Source organism: Oncorhynchus tshawytscha, linkage group LG02 (genome assembly GCF_018296145.1).
Source record: "Oncorhynchus tshawytscha isolate Ot180627B linkage group LG02, Otsh_v2.0, whole genome shotgun sequence".
Taxonomy (NCBI): Eukaryota; Metazoa; Chordata; class Actinopteri; order Salmoniformes; family Salmonidae; genus Oncorhynchus; species Oncorhynchus tshawytscha.
Window position 1 is genome coordinate 32,307,065 of NC_056430.1, and position 23,810 is coordinate 32,330,874.

Sequence of the window (23,810 nt, forward strand, 5' to 3'; positions counted from 1 at the left end):
ACAATATGGATAATTTTTAAACAATAGTTGTAGCTGATGCTTTGAAAATTGATTATACATTTGGAAAGTATTCAAACCACTTCACTTTTTCCACATGTTGTTACATTACAGCCTTATTCTTTTTTTATTTTTTACCCCTTTTCTCTCCAATTTCGATCTTGTCTCATCGCTGCAACTACTCAACGGCCTCAGGATGCGGAGGTCGAGTTAATCGATATGAGACATGACCCGCAAAACCGCGCTTCTTAACACCTGCCCGCTTAACCCGGAAGCCAGCCGTACCAATATGTCGGAGGAAACACTGTTCAACTTACAACACAGGTCAGCCTGCAGGCGCCCGGCCCGCCACAAGCAGTCGCTAGAGCACGATGATCCAAGTAAAGCCCCCCCAGCCAACGCAGGAGTGGCTTCGGGACAAGTCTCTGAATGTCCTTGAGTGGCCCAGCCAGAGCCCGGATTTGAACCCGATCAAACATCTCTGGAGAGACCTGACAGAGCTTGAGAGGATCTGCAGAGAAGAATGGGAGAAACCCCCCAAATACAGGTGTGCCAAGCTAGTAGCGTCATACCCAAGAAGACTCATGGGTGTAATCGCTGCCAAAGGTGCTTCAACAAATTACTGAGTAAAGAGTCAGAATACTTATGTAAATGTGATATTTCCTTTTTTATTTTCTTTATATAAATTGAGGGAAAAAACGATTGAATCTATTTTAGAATAAGGCTGTAATTTAACAAAATGTGGAAAATGTATAGGTGTCTGAAAACTTTCCGAATGCACTGTATTATATATAACATGAAAACTAATGTCATAACCTTTCAGAACCACTTGTCAAACAAAGTTTAAAATGTATCAGCATTTTTGTTTTAAAGCCACGGACTACTAGTAGGACTACTTGACTTCTGACCTGTGCACAACTAATTAACACGGCCCCTTTAAAACTTTCTCCACTTTTTTCTGTATGTGATTTATTTTATTTTATTTTACATGACGTCAAAACCGCTAATACATTTGCCAGTCAAAAGTGCAGCCAAATGGTAATGTGTGCAGTCTTCAGTCACACACGAAACAAACAAAAACACACATCTTATTGTTTAGTTAACATAGCTATCTGATATGAGATATACATTCGGTGGGGGAAATATATTTACTCAAGAAAATAGATGTGTCTATAGCTAGACAATAAATTCACATTTCTGGATATTTCCACATTCTCTTATGACTGGTCAGTTGGAGCTAACAAAACTAGCTCGCTAGCAAGCTAAGTTAGTTACCAGTGAGAAGTTGTTAGAAGGCTGTACTTCGGACGTCTGAGAAAAACAACAACTGTCAGCTACAGTAAGGTTACCAGTTGTTTCCTAGGGCAAGGCAAGCTACAGCGACTATCTGTATCACCTCTTCGAGCTAAGACTGGGGTCGCAACAATGGCAGGTGGTAAGTAGATAGCTAGCTAAACCAGTGTTTTTCTAACCACGTGTTGATGTCAGAACTTTCATGACCAATCCTCTTGAGTTATTTGGTATGTGACTTAATGTATTGTGGCTAGCTAAACAATGTAAAATACACAGTTCGTTATTTTCATGAGTACAGTAGTAGCTAAGTTAGCTTATAAATGTAAAAGATCTAGAGAGCCACATTGGACAGAACATAAGCTGTGAACGTTATTTGTTAATCAAATGTGTGGCACACTTAGCTACCTGGACAGCGCAGGACAGTTGGTTTATTACATGATTGTAGCGTTTCTATACTGTCAGTATTTGACTTCAGCAGTACCAAGCCATCACATATTGAAGTTGCATTGTTTCAGTAAAAGCGTTAATGCAGTGCACCCATATCAGTAATTGAGGATTTTTATGAGAGTTGATTTTTATGTAGTGACTAGACTGTTATGCATGGATATGTACACTGATACACAATGACAGTAGCAACTCATATTGAACGTTTAGCTACAAACGCTAGTGTAACAGTGGAAAAACACTGCCGACTTTGCACTCAGTCTGTCTATCATCTCTAGGCCTCAGTGTTATGTCACTGGTACAAGGGAGGTGAAATTCACTTATTTTCAGGAAAAGGGGGGCCGTAATTTTACATGACTGACTCAGGGTGAGGAGGATCATTTTCGGGGAGGAGTGATTGAAGGGTGAAGGGGTGTGCAGCTTTGCAAACAAATCTGCAATACCCTGAGCTTTGCAGAAAAAAAAACAAGAAGAGCCAGCAGTCTGGTCTCATTTTTAGTACTAGGGTGTCCAGGAAGGAAGCCTGACAGGCAGAGCCTGAAACAAAAGCACAGAAGAATGAGTAAGAACCTGAGGAATTTCCCAACAACAATCCTGCCATTCTTGGGGTAAGGGCTGTAAGATTGCGTTGCCATCATTTGTCTTGGTTGCCTGTCATAGACTTGGGGCTTTTTGGTAAAGTTTTGTTTTCCCTGGGAAAAAATATGTAGGCCTCAATTTTTAGTGGTGCAGCTGCACCACAGGGAAGGCAAGAAGTCAGTCCTTAAACTTCTTATGGCTGGAGGCAGTATTGAGTAGCTTGGATGAATAAGGTGCCCAGAGTAAACTGCCTGCTACTCAGTCCCAGTTGCTAATATATGCATATTATTAGTATATTAAAAACATACAGAAAACATTCTGGAGTTTCTAAAACTGTTTGAATGCTGTCTGTGAGTATAACAGAACTCATATGGTAGGCAAAAACCTGAGAAAAAAAATCCAACCAGGAAGTGGGAAGGAATTCTCTGGTTGGAACATTATTGAAGATTTATGTTAAAAACATCCTAAAGATTGATTCTATACATCGTTTGACATGTTTCTACAGACTGTAACGGAACTTTTTGACATTTCGTCTGCTCCTAGTGAACGCACTTCGTGAGTTTAGATTTGTTTATTAATTAAGAGTATTTCTGTAAATTTATGTGGCTCTCTGTAAAATCACCGGATGTTTTTGGAACTACTGGACATAACGTGCCAATGACTTGACTTCCGGCGCCGACAGAGATGGCCGCCTCGCTTCGCGTTCCTAGGAAACTATGCAGTTTTTTGTTTTTTTACGTGTTATTTCTTACACTAGTACCCCAGGTCATCTTAGGTTTCTTTACATACAGCCGACAAGAACTACTGAATATAAGATCAGCGTCAACTCGCCATCAGTACGACCAAGAATATGTTTTTCGCGATGCGGATCCTGAGTTCTGCCTTACAACCAGTGTAACCGAGTGGATCACATGCAGCGACCAAAAAAAAAAAACGACTCAGAAAAAGAGGGAAACGAAGCGGTCTTCTGGTCAGACTCCGGAGACGGGCACATCGTGCACCACTCCCCAGCATTCTTCTTGCCAATGTCCAGTCTCTTGACAACAAGGTTGATGAAATCCGAGCAAGGGTAGCATTCCAGAGGGACATCAGAGACTGTAACGTTCTCTGCTTCACGGAAACATGGCTCACTGGAGAGACGCAATCCGAAGCGGTGCAGCCAGCGGGTTTCTCCACGCATCGCGCCGACAGAAACAAACATCTCTCTGGTAAGAAGACGGGCGGGGGCGTATGCCTTATGGCCAACGTGACATGGTGTGATGAAGGAAACATACAGGAACTCAAATCCTTCTGTTCACCTGATTTAGAATTCCTCACAATCAAATGTAGACCGCATTATCTACCAAGAGAATTCTCTTCGATTATAATCACAGCCGTATATATCCCCCAAGCAGACACATCGATGGCTCTGAACGAACTTTATTTAACTCTCTGCAAACTGGAAACGATTTATCCGGAGGCTGCATTCATTGTAGCTGGGGATTTTAACAAGGCTAATCTGAAAACAAGACTCCCTAAATTTTATCAGCATATTGATTGCGCAACCAGGGGTGGAAAGACCCTGGATCATTGTTACTCTAACTTCCGCGACGCATATAAGGCCCTGCCCCGCCCCCTTTCGGAAAAGCTGACCACGACTCCATTTTGTTGATCCCTGCCTACAGACAGAAACTAAAACAAGAAGCTCCCACGCTGAGGTCTGTCCAACGCTGGTCCGACCAAGCTGACTCCACACTCCAAGACTGCTTCCATCACGTGGACTGGGAGATGTTTCGTATTGCGTCAGACAACAACATTGACGAATACGCTGATACGGTGTGCGAGTTCATTAGAACGTGCGTTGAAGATGTCGTTCCCATAGCAACGATTAAAACATTCCCTAACCAGAAACCGTGGATTGATGGCAGCATTCGTGTGAAACTGAAGGCACAAACCACTGCTTTTAATCAGGGCAAGGTGTCTGGTAACATGACTGAATACAAACAGTGCAGCTATTCCCTCCGCAAGGCTATCAAACAAGCTAAGCGCCAGTACAGAGACAAAGTAGAATCTTAATTCAACGGCTCAGACACAAGAGGTATGTGGCAGGGTCTACAATCAATCACGGACTACAGGAAGAAACCCAGCCCAGTCACGGACCAGGATGTCTTGCTCCCAGGCAGACTAAATAACTTTTTGCCCGCTTTGAGGACAATACAGTGCCACTGACACGGCCTGCAACGGAATCATGCGGTCTCTCCTTCACTGCAGCCGAAGTGAGTAAGACATTTAAACGTGTTAACCCTCGCAAGGCTGCAGGCCCAGACGGCATCCCCAGCCGCGCCCTCAGAGCATGCGCAGACCAGCTGGCCGGTGTGTTTACGGACATATTCAACCAATCCCTATACCAGTCTGCTGTTCCCACATGCTTCAAGAGGGCCACCATTGTTCCTGTTCCCAAGAAAGCTAAGGTAACTGAGCTAAACGACTACCGCCCGTAGCACTCACATCCGTCATCATGAAGTGCTTTGAGAGACTAGTCAAGGACCATATCACCTCCACCCTACCTGACACCCTTGACCCACTCCAATTTGCTTACCGCCCAAATAGGTCCACAGACGATGCAATCTCAACCACACTGCACACTGCCCTAACCCATCTGGACAAGAGGAATACCTATGTGAGAATGCTGTTCATCGACTACAGCTCGGCATTCAACACCATAGTACCCTCCAAGCTCGTCATCAAGCTCGAGACCCTGGGTCTCGACCCCGCCCTGTGCAACTGGGTACTGGACTTCCTGACGGGCCGCCCCCAGGTGGTGAGGGTAGGCAACAACATCTCCTCCCCGCTGATCCTCAACACTGGGGCCCCACAAGGGTGCGTTCTGAGCCCCTCCTGTACTCCCTGTTCACCCACGACTGCGTGGCCATGCACGCCTCCAACTCAATCATCAAGTTTGCGGACGACACAACAGTGGTAGGCTTGATTACCAACAACGACGAGACGGCCTACAGGGAGGAGGTGAGGGCCCTCGGAGTGTGGTGTCAGGAAAATAACCTCACACTCAACGTCAACAAAACTAAGGAGATGATTGTGGACTTCAGGAAACAGCAGAGGGAACACCCCCCATCCACATCGATGGAACAGTAGTGGAGAGGGTAGCAAGTTTTAAGTTCCTCGGCATACACATCACAGACAAACTGAATTGGTCCACTCACACAGACAGCATCGTGAGGAAGGCGCAGCAGCGCCTCTTCAACCTCAGGAGGCTGAAGAAATTCGGCTTGTCACCAAAAGCACTCACAAACTTCTACAGATGCACAATCGAGAGCATCCTGGCGGGCTGTATCACCGCCTGGTATGGCAACTGCACCGCCCTCAACCGTAAGGCTCTCCAGAGGGTAGTGAGGTCTGCACAACGCATCACCGGGGGCAAACTACCTGCCCTCCAGGACACCTACACCACCCGATGCTACAGGAAGGCCATAAAGATCATCAAGGACATCAACCACCCGAGCCACTGCCTGTTCACCCCGCTGTCATCCAGAAGGCGAGGTCAGTACAGGTGCATCAAAGCTGGGACCGAGAGACTGAAAAACAGCTTCTATCTCAAGGCCATCAGACTGTTAAACAGCCACCACTAACATTGAGTGGCTACTGCCAACACACTGTCAATGACACTGACTCTACTCCAGCCACTTTAATCATGGGAATTGATGGGAAATTATGTAAATATATCACTAGCCACTTTAAACAATGCTACCTTATATAATGTTACTTACCCTACATTGTTCATCTCATATGCATACGTTGATACTGTACTCTATATCATCGACTGCATCCTTATGTAATACATGTATCACTAGCCACTTTAACTATGCCACTTGGTTTACATACTTATCTCATATGTATATACTGTACTCGATATCATCTACTGTATCTTGCCTATGCTGCTCTGTACCATCACTCATTCATATATCCTTATGTACATATTCTTTATCCCCTTACACTGTGTATAAGACAGTAGTTTTTTTTTGGAATTGTTAGTTAGATTACTTGCTCGTTATTACTGCATTGTCGGAACTAGAAGCACAAGCATTTCGCTACACTCGCATTAACATCTGCTAACCATGTGTATGTGACAAATAAAATTTGATTTGATTTGATTTGATTTTGAATGTATACTGAGATTTTTTTATATAAATATGAACTTTATCGAACAAAACATACATGTATTGTGTAACATGAAGTCCTATGAGTGTCATCTGATAAAGATCATCAAAGGTTAGTGGTTTATTTTATCTCTATTTCTGATTTTTGTGACTCCTCTCTTTGGCTGGAAAAATGGCTATGTTTTTCTGTGACTTGGGTCTGACCTAGCATAATAGTTTGTGGTGCTTTCGACCGTAAAGCCTATTTGAGATCGGACACTGTGGTGGGATTAACAAGAAGTGTATCTTTAAAGTGGTGTGAAATACTTCGATGTTTGAGGAATTTTAATTTTGGATTTCTGTTGTTCTGAATTTGGCGCCCTGCACTTTCACTGGCTGTTGTCATATCAATCCCGGTAGCGGGAGCTCAGCCCTAAGAAGTAAAACAGTTTTTTAAAAATGGGTCAGATTTATTGGAATTTTGCAGACAGCCTGCAGTAGTTGTTTTTGTCTTCCACTGAAACTAACCTTTTTGCCACACAGTCTGAATGATATTTTTATATATATTTTACAGTTGTATTGACAAGTGACTGTAAAATTATAGATTGTCACATACATTTATACAAACCTGATGAATTTTGTGTATTAGTTTAGGTGTCAGCAATTGCGTGTCAAGTCCAAAATGTCTATCAGAGGTAAAGCTTGCATCAAAGTTGGTAAAGATGTGGGATACTGATATTCACTGAAGAACGTTATGTCCTTTGATGTAGTTGTGTCTTCATACCACTAGATGGTGGTCTTTACTTAGTATTCCCTCAGTGTCTCATTACCTCAGTTCCAGTGAAATGCTTACCTACGGTCCTTTCCCAACAATGCAGAGTTAAAGATCAAATATATAAATAAATTGTGACACGAGGAATAAATAATTAGGCTGTCAAACAATTAAAACAATGAATATTTAATGGCATGGCTGACCTTGTAAAACAACACATTTCACTGCACCTATCCGGTGTATGTGACAGTAAAACATGATTATTAATCCCCCAAAAATAGTTGCTCAAATGTTGCCCTAAAGAAAGATTTTTCAATATAAAAAGCAGTACATTGAGTTACAGGTATATTATGCTTTGACTGTAAGGGCCAAAAACACAAAATGATTTACATCAGAATGTTTTAATAGCATTTTCACCATAAACAACACAAAAGTCACTATAACATACAGCTGTAAATGCTCCTAATGTTTAAGTAGGCCTACTCCCTCCTATCAATGTTCTTAAGTTTAACACTTGTACACACACACACACACACACACACACACACACACACACACACACACACACACACACACACACACACACACACACACACACACACACACACACACACACACACACACACACACACACACACACACACACACACACACACACACACACACACACTTTAAGTACTGTTAAAGCTTCAGGTGTTCTAGATGAGTGTGCAAAGAGCTAGCTCTATGGATACAAATAACTTTTAAACTTGTCCAACAATGTTATGAAAACACTGTAACTATATGTGCTGTTCAGATAACTTTATACACATAGGCTTACACACTCTCCCTCCCTCCCACACCCTCTCTCTCTCTCACTTACACCCGCTCTCACACACACACACACAATCATACACACCCCACTCTTTTATTTGTATTTTTTAGGGGATAGATCAGCTTTAATATTGCAGATAGATTGTAGCTTCCATCATAAACACCCCACTCTTGCATATGCAGCCTACATTTGAAGCATCTTTGAGTAGCCTATTCCATTTCAGCATCTTTGAGTAGCCTATTCCAAACACTTGTCAAGTTACCAGGTTGCTAGCTAGCTATAACTTTGACATCCCTAGTGAATACACAATGAATAAATAATAACAATAACGAGTAAAAAGTACATAGTCGATGGAGTACCAGTAACGAGTCGATGTACAGGGGTACGAGGTAATTGAGGTATCTATCAAATTGTATACAATTTTATGTCATATTTTTGGGGCCTTCCTCTGACACTGAGCTAAACGACTACCGCCCCGTAGCACTCACTTCCGTCATCATGAAGTGCTTTGAGAGACTAGTCAAGGACCATATCACCTCCACCCTACCTGACACCCTAGACCCACCTCAATTTGCTTACCGCCCAAATAGGTCCACAGACGATGCAATCTCAACCACACTGCACACTGCACTAACCCATCTGGACAAGAGGAATACCTATGTGAGAATGCTGTTCATCGACTACAGCTCGGCATTTAACACCATAGTACCCTCCAAGCTCGTCATCAAGCTCGAGACCCTGGGTCTCGACCCCGCCCTGTGCAACTGGGTACTGGACTTCCTGACGGGCCGCCCCCAGGTGGTGAGGGTAGGCAACAACATCTCCACCCCGCTGATCCTCAACACTGGGGCCCCACAAGGGTGCTTTCGGAGCCCTCTCCTGTACTCCCTGTTCACCCACGACTGCATGGCCACGCACGCCTCCAACTCAATCATCAAGTTTGCGGACGACACAACAGTGGTAGGCTTGATTACCAACAACGACGAGACGGCCTACAGGGAGGAGGTGAGGGCCCTCGGAGTGTGGTGTCAGGAAAATAACCTCACACTCAACGTCAACAAAACTAAGGAGATGATTGTGGACTTCAGGAAACAGCAGAGGGAACACCCCCCTATCCACAGCGATGGAACAGTAGTGGAGAGGGTAGCAAGTTTTAAGTTCCTCGGCATACACATCACAGACAAACTGAATTGGTCCACCCACACAGACAGCATCGTGAAGAAGGCGCAGCAGCGCCTCTTCAACCTCAGGAGGCTGAAGAAATTTGGCTTGTCACCAAAAGCACTCACAAACTTCTACAGATGCACAATCGAGAGCATCCTGGCGGGCTGTATCACTGCCTGGTACGGCAACTGCTCCTCCCACAACCATAAGGCTCTCCAGAGGGTAGTGAGGTCTGCACAACGCATCACCGGGGGCAAACTACCTGCCCTCCAGGACACCTACACCACCCGATGTTACAGGAAGGCCATAAAGATCATCAAGGACAATAACCACCCGAGCCACTGCCTGTTCACCCCGCTATCATCCAGAAGGCGAGGTCAGTACAGGTGCATCAAAGCTGGGACCGAGAGACTGAAAAACAGCTTCTATCTCAAGGCCATCAGACTGTTAAACAGCCACCACTAACATTGAGTGGCTGCTGCCAACACACTGACTCCACTCCAGCCACTTTAATAATGGGAATTGATGGGAAATTATGAAAAATATATCACTAGCCACTTTAAACAATGCTACCTAATATAATGTTTACATACCCTACATTATTCATCTCATATGTATACGTATATACTGTACTCTATATCATCTCCTGCATCTTTATGTAATACATGTATCACTAGCCACTTTAACTATGCCACTTTGTTTACATACTCATCTCATATGTATATACTGTACTCGATACCATCTACTGTATCTTGCCTATGCCGCTCTGTACCATCACTCATTCATATATCTTTATGTACATATTCTTTATCCCCTTACACTTGTGTGTATAAGACAGTAGTTTTGGAATTGTTAGTTAGATTACTTGTTGGTTATTACTGCATTGTCGGAACTAGAAGCACAAGCATTTCGCTACACTCACATTAACATCTGCTTACCATGTGTATGTGACAAATAAAATTTGATTTGATTTGACACCACATGGTATAGAGATCCTGGATGGCAGGGAGCTCGTTCGCACTACCCTCTATAACGCCTTGCGGTCGGATGTCAAGCAGTTGCCATACCAAGCGTTGATGCAGCCCGTCAAGATGCTCTCAATGGTTCAGCTGTATAACGTTTTTGAGCATCTGAGGGCCCATGCCAAATCTTTTAAGCCTCCTGAGGGGGAAGAGGCGTTGTCGTGCCTTCTTCACGACTGTGTTGATGTGTCTGGACCATGTTGATTCCTAAGTGATGTGGACACCAAGGTACTTGAAGCTCTCGATCCGCTCCATTACAGCCCTGTCGAGGTGGATGGGGGTGTGCCCTCCATTTCCTGTAGTCCACAATCAGCTTCTATGTCTTGTTGAGGGAGAGTTGCGAGGTTAACAAAAGACTCCACTATGCAAGTTACCATTTGAATAGAATGTTAATGATGTCACTGTGACAACTGTTGATAGATGTAGCTGCTAAATTTTCTCTGGCTATCTACTCCAATTATAGAGCACTCTCGTCTGCGTGTGCCAGAGCGCAGAATAACTGACAAATTTACGAACACTCAACACCCGTTGAATATGGCCGGTGTCAGTAAACATTGACATTTAAAAAAAGAATTGTTGCCAGCAGCACAGTTGCAGTCACCAACACTCTAGATAAAATAAAAAAACAGCCTAACCAGCTCTGTTAGGGCGAGTACAATGTTCAGAGTAAGCTGTTCTCTCATTTGTGTCTGGAAGTAAGCTAGGCAATGTTAGCCAGTTAGCTTGGGTGCTTGACTGCTGTTAGGACAGAACGCTCAGATCAACCCTTAGAGATAGGTGGAGCTAATGCTTAAGAGGGTGTGAATGATGCTGAAGGGGTATAGGCAAAGAAGAGCTCTCCAGTAGGTGTACCAAAAAATTCAAAAGCCATTTTCTCAAAAGTGAGGTTACAAGTTTATCAACTTTCAAAGTATAATTACTTTCCCATTGTTCCTCAACTCTAGTGTATGATATGCCGTTTTCTTCTGTCTCAACTTTTATCCAATGTAAAAAACACAATTTCAAATTTTGCTACATATGACCGTATCGAGCTGGTCGGTCACATACAGTGGGGCAAAAGAGTATTTAGTCAGCCACCAATTGTGCAAGTTCTCCCACTTAAAAAGATGAGAGAGGCCTGTAATTTTCATCATAGGTACACTTCAACTATGACAGACAAAATTAGAAAAAAAAATCCAGAAAATCACATTGTAGGATTTTTAATGAATTTATTTGCAAATTATGGTGGAAAATAAGCATTTGGTCAATAACAAAAGTTTCTCAATACTTTGTTATATACCCTTTGTTGGCAATGACAGAGGTCAAACGTTTTCTGTAAGTCTTCACAAGGTTTTCACACACTGTTGCTGGTATTTTGGCCCATTCCTCCATGTAGATCTCCTCTAAAGCAGTGATGTTTTGGGGCTGTTGCTGGGCAACACGGACTTTCAACTCCTTCCAAAGATTTTCTATGGTTTTTTAAAAATATATTTTTTATTTCACCTTTATTTAACCAGGTAGGCTAGTTGAGAACAAGTTCTCATTTGCAACTGCGACCTGGCCAAGATAAAGCATAGCAGTGTGAACAGACAACAACACAGAGTTACACATGGAGTAAACAATTAACAAGTCAATAACACAAAACATTGTGTGCAAAAGGCATGAGGAGGTAGGCGAATAATTACAATTTTGCAGATTAACACTGGAGTGATAAATGATCAGATGGTCATGTACAGGTAGAGATATTGGTGTGCAAAAGAGCAGAAAAGTAAATAAATATAAACAGTATGGGGAATAGGTAGGTAAAATTGGGTGGGCTATTTACCGATAGACTATGTACAGCTGCAGCGATCGGTTAGCTGCTCAGATAGCAGATGTTTGAAGTTGGTGAGGGAGATAAAAGTCTCCAACTTCAGCGATTTTTGCAATTCGTTACAGTCACAGGCAGCAGAGAACTGGAACGAAAGGCGGCCAAATGAGGTGTTGGCTTTAGGGATGATCAGTGAGATACACCTGCTGGAGCGCGTGCTACGGGTGGGTGTTGCCATCGTGACCAGGGAACTGAGATAAGGTGGAGCTTTACCTAGCATGGACTTGTGCCAGTGGGTCTGGCGACTAATATGTAGCGAGGGCCAGCCTACTAGAGCATACAGGTCGCAGTGGTGGGTGGTATAAGGTGCTTTAGTAACAAAACGGATGGCACTGTGATAAACTGCATCCAGTTTGCTGAGTAGAGTGTTGGAAGCTATTTTATAGATGACATCGCCGAAGTCGAGGATCGGAAGGATAGTCAGTTTTACAAGGGTAAGTTTGGCGGCGTGAGAGAAGGAGGCTTTGTTGCGGAATAGAAAGCTGACTCTAGATTTGATTTTAGATTGGAGATGTTTGATATGAGTCTGGAAGGAGAGTTTACAGTCTAGCCAGACACCTAGGTACTTATAGATGTCCACATATTCTAGGTTGGAACCATCTAGGGTGGAGATGCTAGTCGGGCGTGCGGGTGCAGGCAGCGAACGGTTGAAAAGTATGCATTTGGTTTTACTAGCGTTTAAGAGCAGTTGGAGGCCACGGAAGGACTGTTGTATGGCATTGAAGCTCGTTTGGAGGTTAGATAGCACAGTGTCCAAGGACGGGCCGGAAGTATACAGAATGGTGTCGTCTGCGTAGAGGTGGATCAGGGAATCGCCCGCAGCAAGAGCAACATCATTGATATATACAGAGAAAAGAGTCGGCCTGAGAATTGAACCCTGTGGCACCCCCATAGGTTGAGATCTGGAGACTGGCTAGGCCACTCCAGGACCTTGAAATGCTTCTTACGAAGCCACTCCTTCATTGCTTCACATACACATGGTTAGCAGATGTTAATGCGAGTGTAGCGAAATGCTTGTGCTTCTAGTTCCGACAATGCAGTAATAACGAACAAGTAATCTAACTAACAATTCCAAAAAAAAAAAAAACTACTGTCTTATACACAGTGTAAGGGGATAAAGAATATGTACATAAGGATATATGAATGAGTGATGGTACAGAGCAGCATAGGCAAGATACAGTAGATGATATCGAGTACAGTATATACATATGAGATGAGTATGTAAACCAAGTGGCATAGTTAAAGTGGCTAGTGATACATGTATTACATAAGGATGCAGTCGATGATATAGAGTACAGTATCTACGTATGCATATGAGATTAATAATGTAGGGTAAGTAACATTATATAAGGTAGCATTGTTTAAAGTGGCTAGTGATATATTTACATCATTTCCCATCAATTCCCATGATTAAAGTGGCTGGAGTAGAGTCAGTTTCATTGACAGTGTGTTGGCAGCAGCCACTCAATGTTAGTGGTGGCTGTTTAACAGTCTGATGGCCTTGAGATAGAAGCTGTTTTTCAGTCTCTCGGTCCCAGCTTTGATGCACCTGTACTGACCTCGCCTTCTGGATGACAGCGGGGTGAACAGGCAGTGGCTCGGGTGGTTGATGTCCTTGATGATCTTTATGGCCTTCCTGTAGCATCGGGTGGTGTAGGTGTCCTGGAGGGCAGGTAGTTTGCCCCCGGTGATGCGTTGTGCAGACCTCACTACCCTCTGGAGAGCCTTACGGTTGAGGGCGGTGCAGTTGCCATACCAGGCGGTGATACAGCCCGCCAGGATGCTCTCGATTGTGCATCTGTAGAAGTTTGTGAGTGCTTTTGGTGACAAGCCGAATTTCTTCAGCCTCCTGAGGTTGAAGAGGCGCTGCTGCGCCTTCCTCACGATGCTGTCTGTGTGGGTGGACCAATTCAGTTTGTCTGTGATGTGTATGCCGAGGAACTTAAAACTTGCTACCCTCTCCACTACTGTTCCATCGATGTGGATGGGGGTGTTCCCTCTGCTGTTTCCTGAAGTCCACAATCATCTCCTTAGTTTTGTTGACGTTGAGTGTGAGGTTATTTTCCTGACACCACACTCCGAGGGCCCTCACCTCCTCCCTGTAGGCCGTCTCGTCGTTGTTGGTAATCAAGCCTACCACTGTTGTGTCGTCCGCAAACTTGATGATTGAGTTGGAGGCGTGCGTGGCCACGCAGTCGTGGGTGAACAGGGAGTACAGGAGAGGGCTCAGAACGCACCCTTGTGGGGCCCCAGTGTTGAGGATCAGCGGGGAGGAGATGTTGTTGCCTACCCTCACCACCTGGGGGCGGCCCGTCAGGAAGTCCAGTACCCAGTTGCACAGGGCGGGGTTGAGACCCAGGGTCTCGAGCTTGATGACGAGCTTGGAGGGTACTATGGTGTTGAATGCCGAGCTGTAGTCGATGAACAGCATTCTCACATAGGTATTCCTCTTGTCCAGATGGGTTAGGGCAGTGTGCAGTGTGGTTGAGATTGCATCGTCTGTGGACCTATTTGGGCGGTAAGCAAATTGAAGTGGGTCAAGGGTGTCAGGTAGGGTGGAGGTTATATGGTCCTTGACTAGTCTCTCAAAGCACTTCATGATGACGGATGTGAGTGCTACGGGGCGGTAGTCGTTTAGCTCAGTTACCTTAGCTTTCTTGGGAACAGGAACAATGGTGGCCCTCTTGAAGCATGTGGGAACAGCAGACTGGTATAGGGATTGGTTGAATATGTCCGTAAACACACCGGCCAGCTGGTCTGCGCATGCTCTGAGGGCGCGGCTGGGGATGCCGTCTGGGCCTGCAGCCTTGCGAGGGTTAACACGTTTAAATGTCTTACTCACCTCGGCTGCAGTGAAGGAGAGACCGCATGTTTTCGTTGCAGGCCGTGTCAGTGGCACTGTATTGTCCTCAAAGCGGGCAAAAAGTTATTTAGTCTGCCTGGGAGCAAGACATCCTGGTCCGTGACTGGGCTGGGTTTCTTCCTGTAGTCCGTGATTGACTGTAGACCCTGCCACATGCCTCTTGTGTCTGAGCCGTTGAATTGAGATTCTACTTTGTCTCTGTACTGGCGCTTAGCTTGTTTGATAGCCTTGCGGAGGGAATAGCTGCACTGTTTGTATTCAGTCATGTTACCAGACACCTTGCCCTGATTAAAAGCAGTGGTTCGCGCCTTCAGTTCCACACGAATGCTGCCATCAATCCACGGTTTCTGGTTAGGGAATGTTTTAATCGTTGCTATGGGAACGACATCTTCAACGCACGTTCTAATGAACTCGCACACCGAATCAGCGTATTTGTCAATGTTGTTGTCTGACGCAATACGAAACATCTCCCAGTCCACGTGATGGAAGCAGTCTTGGAGTGTGGAGTCAGCTTGGTCGGACCAGCGTTAGACAGACCTCAGCGTGGGAGCTTCTTGTTTTAGTTTCTGTCTGTAGGCAGGGATCAACAAAATGGAGTCGTGGTCAGCTTTTCCGAAAGGGGGGCGGGGCAGGGCCTTATATGCGTCGCGGAAGTTAGAGTAACAATGATCCAGGGTCTTTCCACCCCTGGTTGCGCAATCGATATGCTGATAAAATTTAGGGAGTCTTGTTTTCAGATTAGCCTTGTTAAAATCCCCAGCTACAATGAATGCAGCCTCCGGATAAATCGTTTCCAGTTTGCAGAGAGTTAAATAAAGTTCGTTCAGAGCCATCGATGTGTCTGCTTGGGGGGGGATATATACGGCTGTGATTATAATCGAAGAGAATTCTCTTGGTAGATAATGCGGTCTACATTTGATTGTGAGGAATTCTAAATCAGGTGAACAGAAGGATTTGAGTTCCTGTATGTTTCTTTCATCACACCATGTCACGTTGGCCATAAGGCATACGCCCCCGCCCCTCTCATTTTGTCTGTCATAGTTGAAGTGTACCTATGATGACAATTACAGGCCTCTCTCATCTTTTTAAGTGGGAGAACTTGCACAATTGGTGGCTGACTAAATACTTTTTGCCCCACTGTATGGCCCTGCTGACAGCTGGTGATTTATGACCTTGTGTTGAAGGGGAGAGAGGCTGATAAGATCTCAACTGGGGATTTGGCTGACTGAGGGCCCGTTTGACATAGAAACATCAAAATATTAATAACCTTCCACCTATGAGGCCACTAGAGGGTACTTTTGGTCACTGAATGCAGGAAAATACAAGGTCGTGCACGACCTTGGCTACAAATAGCCAATGTCGTGCACGAGCAATGAGGATGATTTCAATTGGTATTTATGGTGTGCTTTTTCTGCAAAGTTTTTTTGAAATCTGACACAGCGTTTGCATTAAGGAGAAGTCTCTTTAATTCTGTGAATAACACTTGTTTCTTTATCAGTGTTTATTTTGAGTATTTCTGTAAATTGATGTGGCTCTCTGCAAAATCACCGGATGTTTTGGAAGCAAAACATTACTGAACGTAACGCGCCAATGTAAACTGAGATTTTTGGATATAAATATGCACTTTATCGAACAAAACATACATGTAATGTGTAACATGATGTCCCTTGAGTGTCATCTGATGAAGATCATAAAAGGTTAGTGATTAATTTTATCTATATTTCTGCTTTTTGTGAAGCTCCTCTCTTTGGCTGGAAAAATGGCTGTGTGTGTTTTTGTGACTTGGCTCTGACCTAACATAATCATATGTTGTGCTTTCGCTGTAAAGCATTTTTGAAATCGGACACGATGGGTAGATTAACAAGAAGTGTATTTTTAATTTGGTGTATTGCAGTTGTTAATGTGTGAAAGTTACATATTTCTAAAAAATATTTTTGAATTTTGGGCGCTGCCTTTTCAGCGGAATGTTGTCCGAGGGGTGCAGCTAGCGGAACCCCTAGCCATAAGAAGTGTTTAATTAACAGGTCAACATTCACAAAGCCATGGGGCCAGACGGATTACCAGGATGTGTACTCAAAGCATGCGTGGACCAACTGGCAAGTGTCATTCTCAAAACCTTTGGCCACACCTGTATATACAGTGTATGTGGATACCCCTTCAAATGAGTGGATTTGGCTATTTCAGCCACACCTGTTGCTGACAGGTGTATACAATTGAGCACACAGCCATTCAATCTCCATAGACAAATATTGGCAGTAGAACAGTAGAATGGCCTTACTGAAGAGCTCAGTTACTTTCAATGTGGCACTTCCATAGGATGCCAACTTTCCAACAAGTCAGTTTGTAAAATTTCTTCCCAAATTTTTGCAACTGAAAGTGCTATTATTGTGAAGTGGAAAAGTTTAGGAGCAACAACGGCTCAGCCGCGAAGTGGTAGGCCACACAAGCTTACAGAACTGAACCGCAGAGTGCTGAAGCCCGTAGTGCGTAAAAATCGTCTGTCCTCGGTTGCAACACTACTGAGTTCCAAACTGCCTCTGGAAGCAACGTCAGCAGAAGAACTGTTCATCCGGAGCTTCGTGAAATGGGTTTCCATGGCCGAGCAGCTGCACACAAGCCTAAGATCACCATACCCAATGCCAAGCTTAGGCTGGAGTAGTGTAAAACTCGCCACCGTTGGACTCTGGAGCAGTGGAAACGCATTCTCTGGAGTGACGAATGTGACGACCCTCCCACTCTGTCTGCCGTATTCTCCCTTTGTTCTTGTTTCCTTATTAGGATGCCGGTGGGCGGGGTTGGGAGGGTCGTCGGCTACATGGGAAACACCTGGGCCCGTTGTGTCCCAGGATAAATACACCACTTCCCCATTCATGGAAGATACTCTCTCCATGCAGACACCTTTATAGATTTTGTTGTGTATCTTGGTGGTTTTTGGTTGTTTGCTTTGGCACCGTTCAACACCCTGCATTATCACATTCATGCATGCAAAACACTCACTTACACTACTGATTACACACACACACCATTGTATATTGTACTTTACTTTATTTAATAAATATATGTTTTATTACTCCTTATCTCCACGTTGTCTCCCTTTTGTTACGGGCTTTGAGCCGGTTCGTGACAAGTTGGGGCTCATCCGGGATCTTTGAACATATTGGTTTGGGAGAACGTGGAGGTGATGTTAAATTCTGTACGTGTTTGGTTTGCATATTTTGTTTGTTTGAGTTTGATAGGCCCAGTATTGGTTGCCTTTGTTGTTTGGTTTGTGTGTTGCATTGGAGAGAGTATAATGGTTAGTTTCCAGGCCCTGCCCAGCCTGGAAACTCTTGTTCTACTTGCTGTTGGGACATTGGTCTGAGGATGTGAGTAAATCGGCTGTGTACCTTGGTGGGAGATTTGGGTAGGGTAGTAGAACTTGTTACCCAGAGCTATAGCCTTTTTCCCCTGATAGGCTTAGCGACGTGTTTCATTTTTGGAATACAGTGGGGAGAACAAGTATTTGATACACTGCCGATTCTGCAGGTTTTCCTACTTATAAAGCATGTAGAGGTCTGTCATTTTTATCATAGGTACACTTCAACTGTGAGAGACGGAATCTAAAACAAAAATCCAGAAAATCACATTGTATGATTTTTAAGTAATTAATTTGCATTTTATTGCATGACATAAGTATTTGATCACCTACCAACCAGTAACAATTCCGGCTCTCACAGACCTGTTAGTTTGTCTTTAAGAAGCCCTCCTGTTCTCCACTCATTACCTGTATTAACTGCATCTGTGACTATGTGACTATGAATCGTTGGGAAGTGACTATGAATCGTTGGGAGTTGTTGTAAAAATTAAGAAGGACCCTGATGTTCTTTTCGTTGGAGTTTGTAGCTGATGCGGTCTCTTTTGTGCCCTGTTCCTGAATGTTTACGTGACTGACCATTGTTTGGTGTTGTCATGTCCTATCTTTCCTGTCTGTTCCCTCCTACACTACTGATTACTGATTATACACACACCATTGTATATTGTACTTAGTTTACTTATTTAATAAATATATGTTTTGTTACTCCTTATCTCCACGTTGTCTCCCTTTTGTTACGGGCTTTGAGCCGGTTCGTGACATGAATCACTCTTCTCCATCTGGCAGTTCGATGGACGAATAATGGTCTGGGGCTGTTTTTCATAGTTCGGGCTAGGCCCCTTAGTTCCAGTGAAGGGAAATCTTAATACAATGACATTCTAGACTATTCTGTGCTTCCAACTTTTTGGCAACAGTTTGAGGAAGACCCTTCCCTGTTTCTGCAAGACAATGCCCCCGTGCACAAAGCGAGGTCCATACAGAAATAGTTTGTCTAGATCGGTGTGGAAGAACTTGACTGGCCTGCACAGATTCCTGACCTCAACTCCATTGAACACCTTTGGCATGAAATGGAACACCGACTGCGAGTCAGGCCAATCGCCGAACATCAGTGCCAACCTCACTAATGCTTTTGTGGTTGAATGTAAGCATGTCCCCGCAGCAATGCACTGACATGGAAAAATTCTGTTCCCAAAGTAAACAGCCTATTTCTCAGGACCAGATGCTAGAATACGCATATAATTGACAGATTAGGATAGACAACATCTAAAGTTTCCAAAACTGTCAAAATATTGTCTGTGAGTATAACAGAACTGATATTGCAGGCAAAACCCTGAGGAAAATCCAATCAGGAAGTGCCTCTTATTTTGAAACCCTTCTGTTCCTATGCACGCCTATCCTCCATTTAAAGGGATGTCAACCAGATTCCTTTTTCTATGGCTTCCCTAAGGTGTCAACAGTCTTTAGACATAGTTTCAGGCTTTTATTTTGAAAAATGAGCGTGAAAGATCACATTGCGTAAGTGGATAGGTGGGGGCTCTCAGAGAGATTTTTTGCACTACAGAGTAAAGCGGCCATGGTTCCTCCCGCTGTTATTGGAAAAACCTACACACTCGTTGATATATTATCGAATATTTATTTTAAAAACTACCAGAGGAATGATTATAAAAAACGTTTGACATGTTTCTGTGGACATTATGGAGACTATTTGGAATTTCCGTCTGCGTTGTCGTGACCGCTCTTTCCTGTGGATTTCTGAACATAACGCGACAAACAAACGGAGGTATTTTGGGTATAAAAATAATCTTTATGGAACAAAAGGAACATTTCTTGTGTAACTGGGAGTCTCGTGAGTGAAAACATCCAAAGATCATCAAAGGTAAACGGTTCATTTGATTGCTTTTCTGATTTTCGTGACCAAGCTTCCTGATGCTAAGTGTACATAATGCTATGCTGGGCTATCGATAAACTTACACAAACGCTTGGATTGCTTTCACTGTAAAGCATAATTTCAAAATCTGAGACGACAGGTGGATTAACAAAAGGCTAAGCTGTGTTTTGCAATATTGCACTTGTGATTTCATGAATATGAATATTTTTTAGTCATATTATTTGACTGTTGCGCTATTCAGCGGTTTCTGACGAAAATGATCCCGCGACAGGGATGGGTAGCGTCAAGAAGTTTTAAAGATGTGTGGGTTTTTGGTAACGGAATTACAAGGCACAGGGCAATATTTCTTAAATTTACAGAAGGAATATAATTTGATATTATTGGCACCTGTCTTTTCTTCAACGTTATAGTTTAATGTATTTCTAATACCTTTTAAGATTTTTTCTGGTAGATGTTGTCTAAGATTCCTTTTCTATCTGTTTGACCAGAAATCAAAGCCTTTGTTTATTCCTCATTTTTAGGATATAAAATGATTGAAAGATTTATATCAGTACCAAAGAAAGTTTGGATTCATCTACTCATTCTAGGGGTTTTCTTTATTTTTTACTATTTTCTACATTGTAGAATAATAGTGAAGACATCAAAACTATGAAATAACACATTAATCCTGTGTTAAACAAATTAAAATAATATTTTATATTTGAAATTCTTCAAAGTAGCCACCCGTTGACGACATATTTGCACACTCTTGGCATTCTCTCAACCATCTTCACCTGGAATGCTTTTCCAACAGTCTTGAAGGAGTTCCCACATATGCTGAGCTCTTGTTGGCTGCTTTTCCTTCACTCTGCGGTCCAACTCATCCCAAACCATCTCAATTGGGTTGAGGTCGGGTGATTGTGGACGCAGGTCATCTGATGCAGAACTCCATCACTCTCAATCTTGGTCAAATAGGTCTTACACAGCCTGGAGTGTGTTGGGTAATTGTCCTGTTGAAAAACAAATGACAGTCCCACTAAGCGCAAACCAGCTGGGATGGCGTATCGCTTTGGTAGCCATACTGGTTGTATGGGCCTTGAATTCTAAATAAATCACAGTGTCACCAGCAAAGCACCATCACACCTTCTCCTCCATGCTTCACGGTGGGAACCACACATGCAGAGATCATCTGTTCACCTACTCTACATCTCACAAAGACACAGCGGTTGGAACCAAAAATCTCAAATTTGGACTCACCGGACCGAAGGACAGATTTCCACTGGTCTAATGTCCATTGTTCATGTTTCTTGACCCAAGCAAGTCTCTTCTTCTTATTGGTGTGCTTTAGTAGTGGTTTCTTTACATCAGTTCGACCATGAAGTCCTGACTCACGCAGTCTCTTCTGAACAGTTGATGTTGAGATATGTCTGTGACTTGAACTCTGTGAAGCATTTATTTGGGCTGCAATTTCTGAGGCTCATAAGTCCAATGAACTTATCCTCTGCAGCAGAGGTAACTCTGGGTCTTCCTTTCCTGTGGTGGTCCTCATGAGAGCCAGTTTCATCATAGCGCTTGATGCGACTGCACTTTAAGAAACTTTCAAAGTTCTTGAAATGTTCCGTATTGACTGACCTTGATGTCTTAAAATAATGATGGACTGTCGTTACTCTTTGTTTATTTGAGCTGTTCTTTCCATAATATGGACTTTGTCTTTTACCAAATAGGGCTATCTTCTGTATACCACCCCTACCTTGTCACAACACAACTGATTGGATCAAACGCATGAAGAAGGAAAGAAATGCTACAAATGAACTTTTAACAAGGCACACCTGTTAATTGAAATTCATTCCAGGTAACTACCTCATGAAGCTGGTTGAGAGAATGCCAAGCGTGTGCAAAGTTGTCATTAAGGCACAGGTTGGCTACTTTGATTTGTTTAACACTTTTTTTGTTTCTACGTGATTCCATATGTGTTATTTCATAGTTTTGATGTCTTCACTGTTATTTTACAATGTAGAAAATTGGAATGCTAGCGGAACCCCTCCACAAGATTCCGCTGAAAAGGCACCGCGCGAAATTCCCAAAAATATTTTTCAGAAATATGTAACTTTCACACATTAACAAATGCAATAGAGCAAATGAAAGATAAACATCTTGTTAATCTACCCATCGTTTCCGATTTAAAAAATGCTTTACAGCGAAAGCACAACATATGATTATGTTAGGTCAGAGCCAAGTCACAAAAACACACACAGCCATTTTTCCAGCCACAGAGAGGAGTCACAAACAGCAGAAATATAGATCAAATTAATCACTAACCTTTGATGATCTTCATCAGATGACACTCATAGGACATCATGTTACACAATACATGTATGTTTTGTTCGGTAATGTGCATATTTATATCCAAAAATCTCAGTTTACATTGGCACGTTACGTGCAGTAATGTTTTAATTCCAAAACATCTGGTGATTTTGCAGATGCAACTGTTATTCACAGAATTAAAGATAGACTTCTCCTCAATGCAACCGCTGTGTCAGATTTCAAAAAAACTTTACTGAAAAAGCATAATCTGAGAACGGCGCTCAGAACCCAAAACAGCCAGAGGAATATCTGCCATTTTGGAGTCAACAGAAGTTAGAAATTACACCATAAATATTCACTTACCTTTGATGATCTTCATCAGAAGGCACTCCCAGGAATCCCAGTTCGACAATAAATGACTGATTTGTTCCAGAAAGTCCATCATTTATGTCCAAATAGCCACTTGTTGTTAGCGTGTTCAGCCCAGTAATCCATCTTCATGAGGCGCAGGCACTTCGTCCAGACAAAAAATCTAAAAGTTCCGTTACAGACCTTTAGAAACATGTCAAACTATGTAATCAATCTTTAGGATGTTTTTAACATAAAACATCAATAATGTTCCAAGAAAAGCACTGGAACGAGAGGTGACTCTGTCGGGAGCGAGCGTTATGAGACCAAGGCACTCTGCTAGACCACTGACTCAAAGAGGTCTCATGAGCCCCACCTTTATAGTAGAATCCTCATTCAAGTTTTTAAAGATGGTTGACATCTAGTGGAAGCCGTAGGAAGTGCAACTTGATCCATATCTCAATGTGTATTCGGTAGGCCAAGCTTTGAAAAACTACAAACCTCAGATGTCCCACTTCCTGGTTGGAATTGTCTCAGGTTTTCGCCTGCCATATGAGTTCTGTTATACTCACAGACATCATTCAAACAGTTATTTTCTATCCAATACTAAGAATAATATGCATATATTGGCATCTGGGACAGAGTAGGAGGCAGTTCACTCTGGGCCCCTATCCCAAAAGAGTTTACCAGGTAGGCCAGTTGAGAACATGTTCTCATATACAACTGCAACCTGGCCAAGATAAAGCAAAGCAGTGCGACACGAACAACGCAGAGTTACACATGGGATAAACAAATGTACCATCAATAACACAATAGACAAATCTACATACAGTGTGTGCAAATGTAGTAAGATTAGCGAGGTACAGTAAGGCAATAAATAGGCCATTGTGGCAAAATAATTACAATTTAGCATTAACACTGGAGTGATAGATGTGTAAGTAGAGATACTGGGGTGCAAAGGAGCAAAAAAATAAATAACAATATGGGGATGAGGTAGTTGGGTGGGCTA

The 23,810-nt window shown here is 43.2% G+C and overlaps 1 protein-coding gene across 2 annotated transcripts in view; it reads left to right on the forward strand.

The window, feature by feature from the left end:
- Positions 1 to 1,028: 1,028 nt before the first annotated feature.
- LOC112217738 (AMP deaminase 2-like) overlaps positions 1,029 to 23,810 on the forward strand; it is a 106,145-nt gene continuing 83,363 nt past the window's right edge. The window contains exon 1 of one of the 2 annotated variants that reach the window (XM_024378237.2): positions 1,029 to 1,432. In XM_024378237.2, coding sequence (XP_024234005.2) covers positions 1,423 to 1,432 — 10 coding nt within the window. In that variant the 5' untranslated portion in view covers positions 1,029 to 1,422. Of the gene's footprint in view, positions 1,433 to 2,185; positions 2,343 to 23,810 lie in introns of those variants that run through there. The other variant, XM_042296842.1, reaches the window with a different exon arrangement.